This window comes from Leishmania donovani, chromosome 2 (assembly GCF_000227135.1).
Source record: "Leishmania donovani BPK282A1 complete genome, chromosome 2".
NCBI classification, from domain to species: domain Eukaryota; phylum Euglenozoa; class Kinetoplastea; order Trypanosomatida; family Trypanosomatidae; genus Leishmania; species Leishmania donovani.
Window position 1 is genome coordinate 157492 of NC_018229.1, and position 16439 is coordinate 173930.

The window sequence follows — 16439 nt, forward strand, 5'->3', positions numbered from 1 at the left end:
ACGCCAATGCCACACAGGGTGCACCGTTCCCATTAAGTTTCATAAAGGATACGTCGCCCCATGTTACGCATCCGCAGGGACGACTCCAGTGCGTGGCGCAGGTCGTCATGCTCCATCCCGGTCAGCTCCATCGCCCGCAACACACGTGTCACGTCATCCTCGCTGAGTGTGTCGCTGAGCTGGCCGGCGCGGGAGGCGAGAGTCACGTAGAAGAGATGCCACGGCTCATCAGATGGGGACTGCGAGCCCGTTGGCATCTGTGCACGCGACGACGACGATTGTGTGGCATCACTATGGCGGCCGCCGCTGTGGGAATCATCGGTGCTCTGATGGTCCGCATCCAGTGGTGGCGAGCGCTCTGGTGCCGCGGCGGCCCGGGGCGCCTCCTTCTGCCAAGCGTCCCCGCATGCGCGGCGGCCGGCAGCAGCAGCGGTGGACGCACTTCGCACAGCCACGGCGGGGTCGTCAAGCGGGTCGCCGCGACGACTCGCCGCCTTCATCTCGGCATTCGCGCTGGAGCCGCCAGCCGGGGAAGAGGCGCCACTGCCACGAGCGACGCATGTCCTCTCCCAGCGCTGCAGAGATGCATAGGCGAGCAGCACACAGCTGATTTCGTGCCCGCTGAGGAGCTCCACTTGCTCTCTGAACAGCGGCGCCGCGCACGCCATGAAGGCAGCCGTCGTGGGCGAGAAGACCTCGAAGAAGAGGACGGCCGTGCACAGCAGCGCAACGTCGCGCACGGCATCGCGGTCGCGGAAACGGAGAAGATGCATAATACCTGCCGCCACCGTCTCTGTCGCTGTTGTCGCCGCCTCCTTCGCCTCTCCGGGCTCTGGTCCAGCAGACACAGTCGACAGCAGGTACGTCAAGAACACCTCCACATACCGCTGGCCGAGGTGATATGGAATACGCAGCGCCATACGATTGCCGCCCAAGGCGCCGGGCAGCTGCGGGCGATACCGGCGGTCTAGCACGCGCAGCGGCGACGGCTCCGTCTCCTCGACGACGCCGCTGCCCCCCGATGCGGTTGCAGACGCCGAGCTCGTGCGACGCAGGCGGGCACTGTCGGTGGCGCCTTGCGGTGGCGTCTCGAAATACACGAACGGAGTCACCAGTCTCTGCTGTGGATGGTGCCGCTGCTGTGCGGTGTGACGCGGTGCTGCCGTCGCCAGCACCTGCACGCTCGCCGTCGCGTACATGCACGCCTGGAGTACATCCATGGCCTCTCCCATCGACAGCGGTGGCGCCCACGCCGCACCCGTCCGGCCAACAGTCGAGTACTGGTGTGACCACCAACGTACACACCACTCGTCCAGCGGCATGCGGAAGTCGTCGGCGCCTGTTGCGATGCAGTCCCGCCGGAACTGATCGAGGGCAGCATCCGGGAAGCCAGAGGAGGCGGAGGCTGCTGCGTGCCGATCCGGCACACCGCCGCGTCGAGGCGTGGAGCTGTGCATAGATGGGGCGTACAGCGGAACGCCAGGGGCCTCCTCGCTAGGGATGCAGAGGACAGCGTAGAAGAGTTGGAAGAGTTCCTTGTTAGAGAAGAGCGGGGCAAAGGAAGAAGATGGCGACGCTGCACGGCCGTCGTGCTCTCTCCACTGCTGACCACAAGAGTTGTGGAGGTGGGGGTGGGTACCCACCGACAGGGTCCACCGCGCTATCTCGCTCCCGAGCACGCGCAGCACCTCTCGGATGCCGTACTGGCAGTTGGAGGACTGCACGTACACGTCGACGGCGGTGCGCGGCAGCGAGGAGCGGCGGCCAATGCTAAAGAAGAGCTGCTGGATGTGTAGAAGGCGCCACAGTAAGCGCAGCAGCAGCAGTTGCCGCGGAGCAGCTCCCAACAATTCGGACGCGGAAGAAGTCGAGTCCTCTGCGCATCGAGGCTGTGACGGCGGGGTGGCCGCGGTAGATGGGGAGCTGCTGCGTGGCGGTACTCGCAGGCGGTAGTCGCGAACGGCATCGAAATGGCGTGGGGTGAGCTGATGCAGTGTACGCTGGATCTGCCCAGCGTACTCGAAAAAGCGTGCGTCGACGGCGTCGATATCCTCGCTGGTAGACGGGATGCGGAATGCACCGGTAGCACCTTGTTCCTGCATCGACTGCGCCGCCTGCGCGCTCGACGCAGCATCGCCAGCGCTGCCGCTTCGGCTGCTGCGGTTGCGTTTGGAGGCATCTTGCCGTTGTCCTTGTCGCCGAGCCCGGGCCCAGGCGGCAAGGCTCCATTCCACCTGCTTCAAGATGCGGTACGCATGCAGACACGTCTGCTCGTACTCGCGCAGGCGCCGATTCGCAATGTACGCGGAAGTGTGGCGCCGCGCAAGCTCGAGGGCATCATGGCCTCGATGCTGAAGACTGCGACGTCGCCGCTCTCGGAGGTCCTGCAGCCTGGCTCGTTGGGCGCTGCTGCCATTCGCATCTCCATCCGTGCCAGCATCATTGCGGCCACGCTCTGGTCGATGCTCGCGGTTCCGCGGTCTGCCCTGCGCGTCAGCCCTCCTCGTCGATGCCTCCGGAGGGTCCAACGACCATTCGCCCAGCACCGGCGGAGCACTGGCACCGCGTCGGCTCGCCTCCGCCTCGAGCGGCGTCTGCTGTTGTTTCCTCGGTTCCTCGAGAGCCCTCCCAGGAGTGGCGCCGGCGGACAGTCGCGAGGATGACGACGGCGGAGGCGACGACGAAGATGATCGCCTTGTCGTGCCGTCGCTGGATGTGTTACGCGCTGCGCCTCCCCTCGCACGGCTTGTTTCCTCGACCGGAGCGCCAGTTAGCGCGGCGCTACCGAGACCATGCGCGCTCGGGTGAAGGTGAGAAGACGGATGAGGATATAGAGGGGCGGTGGAGAGAAGAGGGTCGCTGGCCGGCTGCGACGCTGCAGTGGTGCCGCTGCAGACGAAGGGTGCATTGCGGGCACGAAGGAAAACATGAAAGGCGTCACGGGCGTGCGGGGATGACGACACTGCACTCGAAGCCGCGCCAGTGACGACTTGGGATGCACTACCCAGCGCTGACGCCGAGTAACTGTGCTGCTGCTCTTGTGGACGCTCTCCGCGCCGCCCACGACACTGATCATGGCTAGGGTTATGTGTTACGTATCCACGGCAGGAGATGCGCCGCGCCGCTGTCACTGTGGCGCGCTCGCCGCTCCTGGCAGGCGTGGGAGAAGACCGACTCGCGAGAGGCGCAAGAGCGCTGACGCAGGCCCTGCGCATCATACACCTGGAGCGTTCAAGCGTAGAGGAGGAGAAGAGATGGAAGTGCGCCTACGTGTCGATGAGGGGTGCGCGCGCTTCGAATCACCGCACCAGCGCGCCGGTGCGCCTCGTCGTGGAGAACGACCCCGCACAAGGAGGATGGCACAGGAGGGCGTGGGAAAGCGGGCGAGAAGCCACGGAGAGGCAAGCGCAGGCGGGAGACAGAGGCTGGAGAAGCGGATAGGGGGGAGGGAGGGGGCCCGCATGCAGGCCTATCGGTCACTGATTCGTGAACGACGGCGCACTTCTTGGATGTATTCACATCCTTTCCTTTTCGCTTTACGTCTGCAACTGATGTCATCGCATGCGCGCATATGTGTGTGTGTGTGTGTGCGCGTGCCGATAGGGATGAACGGGTGCAGGGGCCGCACACGTCGGGCTTCCATCGCTCTGCGCTGCACATTCCCATCACTCCCCGCCCGCACTGCAGAGCCGAGCGGCAACAACGTCATTCATGCAGAGAGCACGGGCGCAGAGACAAGCACACCTCGGCAAGCAGAGCATGTCAAGATCACAGGACAGTGTTGCACAAAGTCATCACCCTCCATCATGCCCCGTCTTCCGAGTCTTGTTGCCCTCCCTTCCGCACACGCACGCACGCCCGACCCCCTCCCTACTCCTATGCTCGCCTGTCCTCCGTCTGTGTATACCCGCCCGTCTCGCCAGCAAGACAAGTGAGGGGACGAAGCGTGCGCAGCCCCTTTTCGTTTCTGCTTGCGCTTAGCATTTTACGCCATCCACCCCACTCCCACCACCACTCCTCCTGTGGGATCTGGCGCGAGAGCGCGCGAGACAGCGTGAGTGCCTTCACAGGCGAGCAGGCAAGCAGGCACGCGTATATAGAGGCACTCCATCGCACAGAGAGGTGCCGACAGCGCCACGGAGGCCCCTCTCCCCCTGAAAACGTGGTCGAGCAACGATACTGTCGACTAGCAGCGACGGCGATGAACTTCATGGAAACGGCAACAGCCATGTAACGCAGCCCTCCTCCGTCCAAGCCGGAGCACGGCACAGCACAGTGCGTTCACAGATGAAAGAGCCCGCGACGCCCACGTGAAAGGAGAGTTGGAGGGGGGGGAAGAGCGCTTAAAGCAAGTCGGCGCAAGGAAGGAGGGCACGCACACACACTTACATGGCCGCTGAGAGATCCAGCGAGCGGATGCGATGAAGCGAGCGAGATGCTGGGAGACACGTATAAAAGCACATGGGCAGGAAGGTACGCACAGCGGGGGAGGAAGAGGAAGAGGAGGGGGTGGGCGACGACAGTGTACCAACACACCTTAAAGCCGTCGCATCCACGGAACATCAACACACAAACCAAAAGGGCCCATGACAAGCCCGTGCAGCTCGGCACAGCGAGAGAGAGAGAGAGTGAAAGAGGGAGGAGGGGGCGATCCACAGATGAGGCGGTGCAGACCGCAGCAAAGAAAAGAGACAAGACAGCAGAAGCAGCACTGACGCCCACCAGTCGAGCTGGCGACGGCATCATGCTGCCCGAGCCACCCGCGCGCCTACCCGATCCGTCCACCCATGCTCTCTCTCCCCCTTCCAATCTCCATCATTACTATCGGCACATGCAGAGAGAAGCCACAGCGTACGTGGCCGTGCCTCTCCCTCAGCCCCCTGATCTGGCAGCGGTGGCGGCGTTGGTGGGGGTGGTGGCGCCGGCGTGCCGCACACCCGGTCTTTCGGTGTCTCTTTCCGTTTCGCTCAGTGCCGCGCTACGGGATAATGCTCCTGCGAGTCCTTTGCCAGCGCATCACGCACGGGGGCAAAGAAGGGATGCTGCATCGCCTCATGGGCCATGATGCGGTCCTGATGGTCGAACTGCAGCATCTTATCGAGCAAGTCCAACGCGGTCGCGTCGCACCACGACTCCTGGATGGATCCCCTCTTGATGTACCGGCGCCAGTCGACGTGCTCGTCAGGGAGGGCGCTCATGCTCGACTCTACGACGCGCGATATGCGGCACTGGTACTTGTCGAGGTAGCGGTACAGAGCCTTCTTGCCAAACACCGCCACAATCTGAAGGAGCTGATCCTCGTTGTTGGCGCCGACGAAGAAGGGGTCGCTGCGGAAGAGCATGCCTGCCAGTACGCACCCGAGGCACCAGATGTCTAGCGAGTAGTCGTAGTGGCGGTAGCCGACCAGCAGCTCCGGCCCCTTGTAGTGCCGTGTTGCCACACCGCAGTTGAGCGCCTGTCCGTGGATGTAGTACTCGCCCAGCCCCCAGTCGATCACACGCAGGATCTTGCGCTCGTGGTCGATCATGACATTGTAGGGCTTGATGTCGCGGTGGAAGATGCCGCGGCGGTGGGCGAAGTCCAGCGAGCGTAGAATCTCGTACAGGTAGTAGCGCATGTCGAAGTTGGAGAGCTTGTTCGAGTAGAGGAGGTTGCGCAGCGTTGTCGGGTTGTGCACGTACTCTGTGACGAGCACCACCGTCTGTGACTCCGCGTCGCGCAGCACATCGAGAAGGCGGACGACGTTGGGGCCACCGCAGAGGTTGCGCAGGATGCTAATCTCGCGCAGAATCTTCTGGTAGCGCACCGGCTTGAGCAGCTTGAGGACACACAGGCATCCGTTGTTGCGGTTCCGGCCACGAAACACCTCCGAATACTTGCCGCGCCCGATTTTCTGCAGCAGCTCGTACGGGGCCAAGTTCGCGTTGAAGTCGACCCTCGCGTTTTTATAGTCCCAGTAGCTGACGCCGCGCTGGCGATACACGTACCAGAACGGGTGCTCGTACTCCTCCGGCTTCGTTTTCTTCGCCTTAGATTCGTCTCCGCTGCCGCCCCCGCCGCCGCCGTGCCGCCCGCCGTCGGCGCGGTGGGCTGCGGCGTCCACGTTGGCCATTCCTTTGATTTCCGTTCGGAGCACTGGACGAGTCGAGTGATATAGAGAGAAAAAGAGAGAGAGACACGCAGAACAGAGAGGCACACAGAGAAGGATGCACGAGAGGAGAGATGCGTGCTTGCTGTGTGCATGGGTAGAGATGCAGAGGGCCACCACGAGGAAAAGAGCGGGGGGAGAAGGAGGAGGGTCGTGCGAGGGGCGCCCCATGATGGACGGGTGTGCGCCCAAGATGTTCGGCGGTTGGACAGGAAAGCCATAAGACGGGCCGGCACGGGCCGGAGAGGGAGCCGCGACATGTGTGGATGGGCGTGTGCGCGCGCGCCTCCGTTTTCTCCATGTAGATGCGAAGCGGGAGCAGGCGTGCGCATGCACAACCCCGGCACCCGCATGCAACCGAAAGCGAGGGCCATCACTGGTAGTCACGACCGAGCCGCCCCACAGCGAAACCGTCGTGGGGTTGCGTACAGATATGGGGCACGACATTGGAAGAGGAGTGCCGCGACGCAACCCGTTGTGCGCCACCGCCTACGAAACAGAAAGAGGGGCACACGCACACACGCACGCGTATATATATATATATATGTAGAAGCACGCAGAGCCCGAAAGCCTGCGCACAACAACAACGATAGGCCGATGTGCAAGCGCAGAGAAAGAAGGGCGGGGCGGAGAATGGCTGCAGCGCGGGCGGAGGCGGCAACGTCTCTCAGATCCGCGACCTCGCGTAATGCGTGCAGTCCGTGATGCGGGTAAAATAGACGCCTTGATGGGAGTGAGCAGCGGCAATATCGTCAGTGTGCTGACGCGTGTGCCGAGCAGTGGAGCCACCCCGGCCCTCCAGCCACCACCACCATCGCCACCCTCGGGGAAGGAGGGTGATGGATTAACACAGACACACGCATGCGTCGTGAGCGACCTGAGCAGCATTGCCCCTCACTGGTCTCCCCACACATTCCCACCTGCCAGCACACGCCTTGCCCTTACATTACATCATCTATCACAGCCACCATCACTGCCCCGCCACCACCTCCCGCACACCTGCCCATGGCTGGCGGCAAGATAACAAGGAAGGAAGGAAAGGGAAAAGAAGAGGGCCCCACAGGCTCTCTGCGCCGCACACGCACACACGCACAGCATCCTGCAACCACGCACACATAAAGAGCGCACACACTTACACATCACAGGCCACAACACCCACGGGCACATCCATGCACGCACACACACACAGCGAAGGAGGGAGGGAAGACGCGCCGACGCGCCGGCCCCTTAAAGGTATGCGTGTGTGTACGCATCTTTCTCTCCTCCTCCGTATTTCTTATATGCGCTGTATTCCCCTGTGTCGGTGGCGGTGTGTGCCGTTGTGCTCGGCGCGGTCACGGGTCTCAATCCGTCTTGGATGGTCGCGCCTATGTGTGTGTGTGTGTGTGTGTTTGCACGCGTGGGTGTGTACGCACATGTAGAAGAAGACGCCAGCACCGCCCCCGACCTCGCTACAAACCCTCACCGTCGCCTCGCTCCTTGCTGCCACAAGGCAGGGGTGTCGGAAGAGAAGGAGCACATTCTGCACATCGCGCCTCGGGTCACTTGCGCTTGTCGCCAGGCCTCTTCTGCTTGTTGCCACTGTCAGACTTTCCACCTCGGTCGGCGACGGCGTCCTTGACGCTGCCGATGCCGCCCCGCTTGTTCTTCCGGTTCGCCTCCTCGCCCTCCTCCTTCGCCTTCGCGCCCTTGTGCTTGGCGATGTTCTCCTCGACGAGCGCATCGAACTTGCCATTGACCTTGTCGAAGAGCGCCGTGACGAGCGTGTTGTAGCACTCCAGCGCCGTGAGCGCGTCCTGGTAGAGTGTCGTCGGCGCCTGGTCCGCCGCGGCGGCGGCGTCAGCGGCGTTGTCGTAGAACGCCTCGCTGCCGTCCTTTCCTGGCTTGGACGCCTCAGCGGCCTCGTCGTCGAAGACGATAAGACAGCGATGCTGCTGATCGACGATGCCGCGCAGCTTGCGATCGAGAATGAGCTGAGAAAGCTTCTGCTCCACCACCATGGCGTCCAGCCTCAGAAGGTTGCTCACGTAGGCGATCTGCACGCGGTTGTACGGCGACACCACCTTCAACAGGTGCCGCTCCAGCAGCGTGTTGTACATGTCGTTGACCTGCCGACGCACCACCTCGTCGGCGAGGAGGTTCGTGTCGTTGCTGCCGCCGGCGCCGGACTCCTCCGCCTCGGCGCGGCACTTGGACAGGATACTGTTGAAGAGATGCGTGTCCTGCTTGTTGTAGGCGTCTGCGATGCCGCGCAGCGCATCCATGTCGGTGCCCTTATACTCCAGCACGCTCTTGGACGAGAGCAGCGTCGCAAGCTCGTCGGGGCTGTCCGTGGAGATCTTCGACAGGATCATGTAGCGAAGCGAACGGCGCGCCTGGCGTGCCTGGTCGCCGAGCTGATGGAACCCCTCAAAGGCTTCGTATAGGTAAGAGTACGCGGTCTTGTTATCTTTCTCCTCCGCGTGCAGCACACCGGACTGGAGGTCGATCTCCGCCTGCGAGAGAGGCGGGCAGTAGATGCTGTTCGCCGTCGTGCGCGCCGAGACGAGTGCCGCCCTGGCCTTCTGGATATCCATGACGGCGTAGTATAGCTTGCTCTCCAGGAGGTAGATGTCGAGCAGCAGCGTACGGTCGTCCAAGCGGCGCACCTCCTTGAGCAGCGCGCTCAGCGACGCCAGAGCGTCGCTCTTGCGGTTCTCGGCGAACAGAATCTCCACGTAGCGGAGCTGCAGGCGGTGGCGCAGAAAGGTGCGACGCTCCTTGCGCGCCCAGTGTACGGTCTCGAGACACACCTCTTCCTGCTGCTTCAGCGGCACGCCGCACTGCACAATGTGCTCGAAGAGTTTGCGCACCATCTTCGTCGTCTTCGCCTTCGGCAGCACCTGGAAGAACGGCCGCACATCCGAGAGCAGCTGGATGGCGGCCTCGCCGTCCTTGGTTACCGTCAGCAGCTCCGCCAGCCGGTACACCGCCTGCTCCTTCGCACGGATCGAGTCTCCGTCATCCACTGCAACGTCTGTCGTGACGATCGACTGCAGCAGCTCGCGCGCCGTCGAGCGGTCGCCCCTGCCGTAGTGGTCCTCGGCCACCTCGAGGGTGTGGGCGCAGTCCACGGAGCCGCCAGGGATCATGACGGCGGCTTTCCTTTGCGCTGTGCAAGCGGAGGCGATGGGTGGGCGAGGGGGGAGGAGCGTGCGGGCACCTCAGCCGTCGCGCGATACACGCTGAAAAAGCTCTCTGGCTCTACCCGGGTCGCCCGGACGCAGCGCTTCGCCCGCTCCGGATGTGCGCACGCCGCTTGCTTAGGTGCGCGGCGTATGGGCCCTCGACGCAGACTGTCGCGGCCGCGCGGCTCTGGAAAGATGCTCCACGGTGAGGCGCAGGAGCGAGCAGCGCAGGAGGCACAAGAGAAGAAGCGGGGAAGGGGTTATGCACCACACGAGCCCTGCAATGTCAACGAAGGGTGCGGCACGCGCGCGCGAGAGAGCGAGAGGCTGGTGATGCAGTTTCACGTAAAGTGCAGTGCCGGAGACGTACACCAACGCGTAGGCGTGACTCTGTCGGTGAATGCGCTGCGGTGCGGGGGATGCCAACGACGGGGAGTCAAAGAAAAGCAAAACAAGGAAGGAGGGGGAGGAGGGGGGGGGGGGCGCAGCCGTAGCCGAATCTTTCAGGTGGCGCGCAAGCAGAGCAAGCCGAGATGGGGGTGCAGAGAAGCCGAGGGAAGGGGGGTTGCAGAGAGGTGGCAAGTAGCACTGAGGGGCGAGGCATCCCCTTCAGGAACGCGACGGAGCAAAGAATGGGAAGGAAGGGTGGAGGGGCAGACGGCTTGCTGATGCATGAGCGCGCCCTTTACGTCGTCGGGGGGGGGGGGTAACATGCTGGCTGTCCTCGCCCTCTCTGTCGCCGTGTGAAAGCGTGTGTGTGCGTGCGTCTGTCGGAGAAGACGGGGTGAAGAGTGTCGAGGGAGGGCGCGATGTGGGGGAGGATGCCTCCCCGTACACGCGCGCACGTCAGGACGGAGGCCTGGATTGAGTTCTGTGTTGTGTGCTGCTGCTATCAAGTGTTTCACTTAAGGTATGTGCGAGCGGACCTCCTCATCCGCGACGCATGCGCCCCATCGAGCCTTCCTTGGCCGGGAAGAGAAGACAGACGCGCGCGCCGGCCAGGGTAGAGGGGGAGGGGGAGGAGGTGACACCTCACTGCTGCTCTTCTCCGCCGGTGCTGCTGTCGCGACCTGCGGTAGCCGTCGGCGACTCCACGCGAATCTTTTTCTTCTGCGACGCGTCCGCCTCTGTGTCACGGCCATCGGCAACCTCTGCCAACTGTGACGGCGAAGCAGCGGCAGCGGCCAAGTACGGTGCTTGCAGCGGCGGCTGCACCGGCTCCAGCACGTCGGCATCCTCATCCCTGTCGTAGCACATGTCCGCGTCAAAGCCTGAAAGGTCGCCGCAGGAGAGGAACGGGGCCAGGACTCGGTCCGCGAGCGCGCACGATGTGCGCTGGTTATGGTGCGCCACGTCGTGCACTGTTGCCGCTGCGGCGGCGCCACCATCCGACGCGTGTGAGAAAGACGCGGTCGTATCGTAGCAGTACAACGGCGCCTCCGGCGTGAAGCCGCTGGCGCGGAGTGGGCCGTCGCTCACGGTTGCCGTCTCGCTCCGCTCTCCCTTCATACCCTGCTCATTATCAGCCTCTACGCGTGAGCCGCAGCCGGCGCTCGTCGATGCGGCACCCCTCGAGCAGCCGGTAGCGGCAGAGGAAGCCGCAGCAGGCGCCACAGCGCCGACGAAGCGAGGCACGTACCCGAGCGGCATGCGAAAGCCCTGGCAGAGGAGGAAGCTCTCCATGGACGCGTTGCGTGAGGACTTGGGCTTCACGACGCGCACCTGCTGAAAGAAGAGTCCGCTTTTCGCGACGAGAAAGGCGGTGTTGGGGCCGCGGAACATCTTCGTCAGGAAGCAGCCACCGGCCCGTAGCACGAACGTGGTGATGTGCAGCGCCGCCAGAAGCAGGTGGTGCTGCAGGTACTCGTCCAGCTCGTGCATACCCGTCACATCGGGAGCGCCGTCGCAGAGGACGATGTCCGCCTTCCGCGGCGACGCACCGAGCGCGGGAGAAGGAGCAGGCGAAGAGAAAGAGCTGTTGGCAGGCTGCTGCTGCTCGTCATCGGTGAGCGCCACCCCAGTCGGCGTCGGCGCGTTCAGAAGCCGAATAATCTCCCTCGCGGTCACCTCGCTCGTTATGTCCCCCTGAAGAAGGGTGACCCCGTCGATGGGGGCCATCTCTTGCAGGTCCACCGCCACCACGCGCGGCGTCTGCGCCGGCAGAGAGTCCCCCTCTGCAGCAGCAGTGAGGTTCGCGCCGATCATCTTAAAGTGCTGGGCAAGCACCTGCGACCAGCTGCCAGGCGCGGCACACAGGTCCACCGCCCCGGTGCGGATCTCGGCCGGGTCGAGAATGTTGAACTCCTCATGGATCTGGAGCAGCTTGTACGCGCTGCGAGCACGGTAGCCCTCCTCCTTGGCCTTGCGGTAGTAGATATCGCGCTTATCCTTGGATGCGCGACCCATTCTCGATCCTTGCTTCTCTCTCTGAGCGCAGTCGGTGACTGTCGGCGTCGCTGTGTCGTGGTGTGGTATGGTATGGTGTGGTGTGGTGTGTGGGATGAAGGCACTTTTGAGGAGGGGAGAGATGGGCTCCCGTCGCCTACACCTACAAGCGCACAAAATCTGTGGGCCACGCGCCTCTCTATGGCAGCAACGCCGCCACCGGCCGGAGACGGTCGAGACAGGAGCGAAGAGCGGATGATGCGTGCAGGGGAGAAAACACACAGAAACGAGTCGCAGCGGAGGTGAGAACGTCGCCGAGGGGTGTGGATGAGGTCACGATGCCGGTGATGATGAGCGGAATGGCCATGCACACGCGCACGTGCGCCGAACACATGGGGAAAGGTCTGTGGGGGGAGGTGCGAGCGTGTACCGGTGCACGACGGGCATTGAAGGCGATGCACCCAGGAGTAGACCCGGCTGCAGGAGGGAAGGTCGGGATGGACAGAGGGACACCGAAGACGAGCATTTGAGGAGAGCAAAGGACAGAGAGGGACGAAACAGCAGCAGCAGCTCGACAGCGCCTCCGGCCCTCGCCGCAGTCCCCGCGGGCGCGCTCGCTTCCACGACGCATCTCCGCCATCCACCGTCTCTCTGCAAGTCACGCCCCCCCTCCACCCTCCCTCTAGGATGCGTCGATGTCCGTCTACTCCGCTGCTGACTCCACATCGTGGGTGTCTTCGCTTGCCCACTTTCGTTGCTTGTCTTCCATCGATGTTAGCTTGGCTGTCTTCACCACACGAGGAGGGGCGCTGCCGGTGAGAGCAGGGGCCGTGAGAAGGCGATGGCGAGAAGAGCAAGGCCGGGATGGAGGCCAACACCATCCCCCACGCAGACCCAGTGAGGGTCTGTGTGTGCGGTGGAGGGCAGAGAGGGAGGGAGGGTCATGCGCATAGACGTGTGTCGCTGGCAACCCACCCAACCACCCACCCTCCCTCCCCGCACTCCACCGCACACCAGCCCTGGAGGCGTTTCTGCCTTTCGCTCGCTCACTCTCCTGCTGGCACTCCACATGCACCCCACATCCTTCCCGAAGCTCGACGGCAGTGGCGCGCACCCTCGCCTCTGCCTTCCTTTACGGCTGCTTACGTGAAGTGCAGTCATCGAGGTAGACGACAGGGCGGGAGACGAAGTGCGTCCCACACAAGCAAGCGCTCTACGCACAGCATAAAACCAACACAGCAGAAGAGCCCCGCCCGCCGCGCCCAAGCCCCACACGCACACAAGCACGCGCGCACACAGCCTTCGCAACCTTTCGTTCGCATACAGCATGCGCTAGCCTTTCCAATGATGCCTCTGCACCTCCTCGCGCACGCGCGCCTCGTACTCCTTGATGTCGCGCATGTAAACCTTGTACGGCTCCTCCTGCGCGGGGTCCTTGATGTTGGGGTGGTCCAGCAACTCCTGGATGGCCAGCAGTATCTGCTTTATGGTGATGTTCGGGCGCCAGTCCTTCTCCTCGTTAAGGATCGAGAGGCAGACGGTGCCGCTCGGGTATACGTTGGGGTGGAAGAGCACCGGCGTGAAGACGCACTTGGGGGGCTTTGTGGGGTAGTCCTCCGTAAAGTTGAGGCGGAGGCGAAACTCGCCGCCCTCCCACGGCGTGCCAGGCTTCCCGGGGATGCCCGCCTCCCAGTGAAGCAGGTCCAGCCCAGCCGGGAGAGCGGCGGCGGCGGAGTCCCTCGCCGCAGCAGCGCCCGCCCCGGACGTCGCATTCGAGGGAGAGACGGTCATAGAGGACGATGAGGCGGTCGTGTTGCTGGATGCCGAACCCGAAGCCGTGTGCAGCGTCGGCTGCCCTCCCTCACGCGTGTGCTTCACGCCACTGACGCGGCAGCTGCCTGGGGCGATCTCGAGCGGCTTGGCCCAAAAACCGAACGGTCGATCTTTCCGCCAAGCTCTGCGCTCCTCGCGCAGGCGTGACTGCGCAAGTGACAGCCCTGACATGGTGTGTGAGGCCGTTGGGGGCACCAGAGAGGGAGTGCCCCACACACTCTGCGTCCTGTAGGCGTGCGGTGCGTGTGCTCGGGTGGTGGCGACGCCCCCAAACAGAAACGAGAAGGCGCACCGAATGCTGGGAAGATGTGAAGAGGTGTACGTAGGTGTGTATGTGAAGAGAGAGAGCCGGAGAGTAGGGATGGAAAAGGGGCCGTGCGCGCCCTCTCGCTGCGTTGCGCCACTGCGGCTTTCCTCGATCGACCCACCCCGTTCCCTTCTTACGATCCCACGTGACAGCGGCGTGAGCGGCGCAGGCGTATCGGGTGGGATAGATGTCTTTGCGTGTGTGTGTGTGTGTGTGTGTGTGTGCAGCTCAGCGGGCCAGGGAGAGTTGCAAGAGAAGGGCCTTGAGCACAGGGAGAAAAATCGCGCTGTGACGGAGCTTAATAGAAAAGCTGTGGAGGCGGAGAGGAAGGGTTGCATGGGGCTCAGCAGCAGCAGCATAGAGAAGAGCACGTACGTGCATCAAGCTGATCCTTTCCGGCCATTATTGCTTCGGACCTCGGAATTGGGTCTGCGCACGCACACGTCTGCGCACCCATCCGCTTGCGCATGCGTGGCTTTAAGCACCACGGCAACGATCTCTCCTCGACCTTTACGTGTGAAACAGTATTCCGACCATATATATATATATGTGCGCGCGTGTGTGTAGGGGGGAGGGGGTATTCAAGAGAGAGAGAGACGAGAAGACACGGCACCGCCGAGGCCGGCGCCTGCTCCCTCTTCACGAACTTGGCGCGTGCTCGTGTGCCGTCCGGCATGCCTTCCTATGCAGAGCTTTCTTATCATTCGAGCCTTAGCGGGGCTACCCTCACAACTGATCAACGCCGCCACGATGAGCACCGAGGCCAGACGCATGCACATGCGCAACCAACGTGAGCACAGACGCTCGCACGTCACCATCGACAGGGAGGGGGGAAGAGGAGGAGAACGCTTGCACGACGGAAGTGGGCGCGAACACACCTGTTCCATTGGAGTGCACTCAGCGACAGCTGTCCCCATCAAGACCGGTATCCACACGACACAGCACGAGCACGAGCAGCAGCAGCACAACAGGGAATCGAAGTCGAAAAGAAGAGAGGGCGGAGAGGGTCGTGAGAGAAGAACTTCGACAGAGGGGGAGGGGGGAGAGGCGGCACATACATCCTCAAACACGTCGATAAAGAACGCCGTGCTACGCCTCCAAGACACGCACGCAGCCAAGGGGCGGCACCACCTGCACATACGGGTACGCGTGCGACCGTCGCGACACCGTGTCAACGTTGCGATTCAGCCGCAGCGACCCGGCAACGAAAATGGTGGAGCCCAAACGAACCTGCTGCTTCAGCAGCGCGACAGGGACGAGGTCGCCGACACAGCGCACAACGATCAGGTCCTCGTCCACGCCTGCGCCTTCTTCCTCTCCGTTGCTGGCGTCCACGTGGCTCCCCATCGCGTCTGCAGATGCACAGCCCGACGACTCCGCAGAGGTGTTCCGCACTGCCAGAACGTACTGCAGAATGCGGGTCGCGCCAAGGAAGCCCTCCTGCACATCCCGCACCGTGCCGATCAGGACCGTGTTCACAGCCGATCGCACGTGCACCTGAGGGGCATCGGTGCCATCGGCAGTCGTGGCACCGATGGCAGGCCCCGACGTAGGCGACCCGCCCATGGATGCGCCACCCGTCGCGCCGCTTGCCTCGTCGCGAATCGCCGCGTTTTCGGCACCGTCCTTGCCAGCATCGCCGAAGACATGATTTGGGAGGTCGGCGCCGTCGCTCTTAATGGGGCTAAAGGACTCGGCAGAGGTGCTGTGCCGCTTGGGGCACATGACGCGGTACGCCTGCTGCACCGCCAGCAACTCGGCTCGCGCTAGCAGCTGCTGGTGCCTGGCAACGCGGTAGAGGAGCTGCCAGTCCGCCTCGGAGAGGCTGTCGTCCCCGTCTCTGCCAGTGCAGCCATCGTCACCGTCGAGTGCAGCCGCTGCCTCGTCATCCCCGCCGCAGTAGCCGGCGTGCTTCGACTGCAAGTGGTCTTCGAGGGAGTCCAGTAGTCGGAAGCGCGGCACCCGATCGGCGTACCAGCTCCACGCCTCAACATCCGCAACCAAGGGTTGGTCCTCGAGGGAGCCTGAGGGCGGCACACAACGTGCTGGCCTCGACGTGGAGGCACCTGCAGTCGCAGCCGTCGTCTCCCCTGCAGCAGTAGAAGCGGCCCGCTTCGTACCAGACCCCAGGTGCGGGCTAGCTCCTTGACCGTCACCGTATACAACAGCAGTCGGCGCCGCGGAGGCGGTTGCCTCGCTGCCTGCCACTAATGACGGGGGCAGCAGGGGTGCCATGATCTTCATCAAGTCTGGCAAGGCGCGTCGTTGGCACAGCGGGCACGCGTACGGCCTCGCTGCCCACCGCGACAGCCACTCCATCTCCTTCGTGGCCGGGGAAGAGACAGCGTCGTCAGCGGTGCTACCGTCCGCCGCACCCGAATGGGCCGTGGCGGCCACCGCAGCCGCCTGACCCTCGAGGTCGACGAAGGGGTTGATTGGCTCCTTTTCCGACTCCATCAGCACAGCGTTTGGGCTGTCACCGAACGGGTTCGGGTAGTGGCGGCTGAGCTCCGCTACAGACAACTCCTGCGCGGTCGGCGCCGCCCCAAGAGCCCCACCGCCGATGCCGCCGCCGGCGGCATCGGCATCGGCGCCGCC

General features: G+C 63.5%; 6 protein-coding genes across 6 annotated transcripts; all 6 read right to left on the reverse strand.

Moving 5' to 3' along the window:
• Positions 1 to 32: 32 nt before the first annotated feature.
• On the reverse strand, positions 33 to 3218 carry LDBPK_020320 (hypothetical protein, conserved; the record flags this gene model as incomplete). Its single annotated transcript, XM_003857880.1, has 1 exon — positions 33 to 3218. The coding sequence occupies one exon, from the start codon at positions 3216 to 3218 to the stop codon at positions 33 to 35; it is 3186 nt and encodes a 1061-aa protein (XP_003857928.1).
• Positions 3219 to 4967: 1749 nt separating this feature from the next.
• LDBPK_020330 (casein kinase II, alpha chain, putative) lies at positions 4968 to 6113 on the reverse strand (the record flags this gene model as incomplete). Its single annotated transcript, XM_003857881.1, has 1 exon — positions 4968 to 6113. One exon carries the CDS (start codon positions 6111 to 6113, stop codon positions 4968 to 4970), a length of 1146 nt encoding a protein of 381 aa, XP_003857929.1.
• A 1577-nt stretch (positions 6114 to 7690) lies between these two features.
• Positions 7691 to 9280, reverse strand: LDBPK_020340 (proteasome regulatory non-ATPase subunit 6, putative; the record flags this gene model as incomplete). The annotated part of the gene is made up of 1 exon (XM_003857882.1): positions 7691 to 9280. The coding sequence occupies one exon, from the start codon at positions 9278 to 9280 to the stop codon at positions 7691 to 7693; it is 1590 nt and encodes a 529-aa protein (XP_003857930.1).
• Positions 9281 to 10348: 1068 nt separating this feature from the next.
• LDBPK_020350 (FtsJ-like methyltransferase, putative) lies at positions 10349 to 11722 on the reverse strand (the record flags this gene model as incomplete). The annotated part of the gene is made up of 1 exon (XM_003857883.1): positions 10349 to 11722. The coding sequence occupies one exon, from the start codon at positions 11720 to 11722 to the stop codon at positions 10349 to 10351; it is 1374 nt and encodes a 457-aa protein (XP_003857931.1).
• A 1311-nt stretch (positions 11723 to 13033) lies between these two features.
• LDBPK_020360 (ubiquitin-conjugating enzyme e2, putative) lies at positions 13034 to 13492 on the reverse strand (the record flags this gene model as incomplete). The annotated part of the gene is made up of 1 exon (XM_003857884.1): positions 13034 to 13492. The coding sequence occupies one exon, from the start codon at positions 13490 to 13492 to the stop codon at positions 13034 to 13036; it is 459 nt and encodes a 152-aa protein (XP_003857932.1).
• A 577-nt stretch (positions 13493 to 14069) lies between these two features.
• On the reverse strand, positions 14070 to 14222 carry LDBPK_020370 (hypothetical protein, unknown function; the record flags this gene model as incomplete). Its single annotated transcript, XM_003857885.1, has 1 exon — positions 14070 to 14222. One exon carries the CDS (start codon positions 14220 to 14222, stop codon positions 14070 to 14072), a length of 153 nt encoding a protein of 50 aa, XP_003857933.1.
• Between the last annotated feature and the right edge of the window lie 2217 nt (positions 14223 to 16439).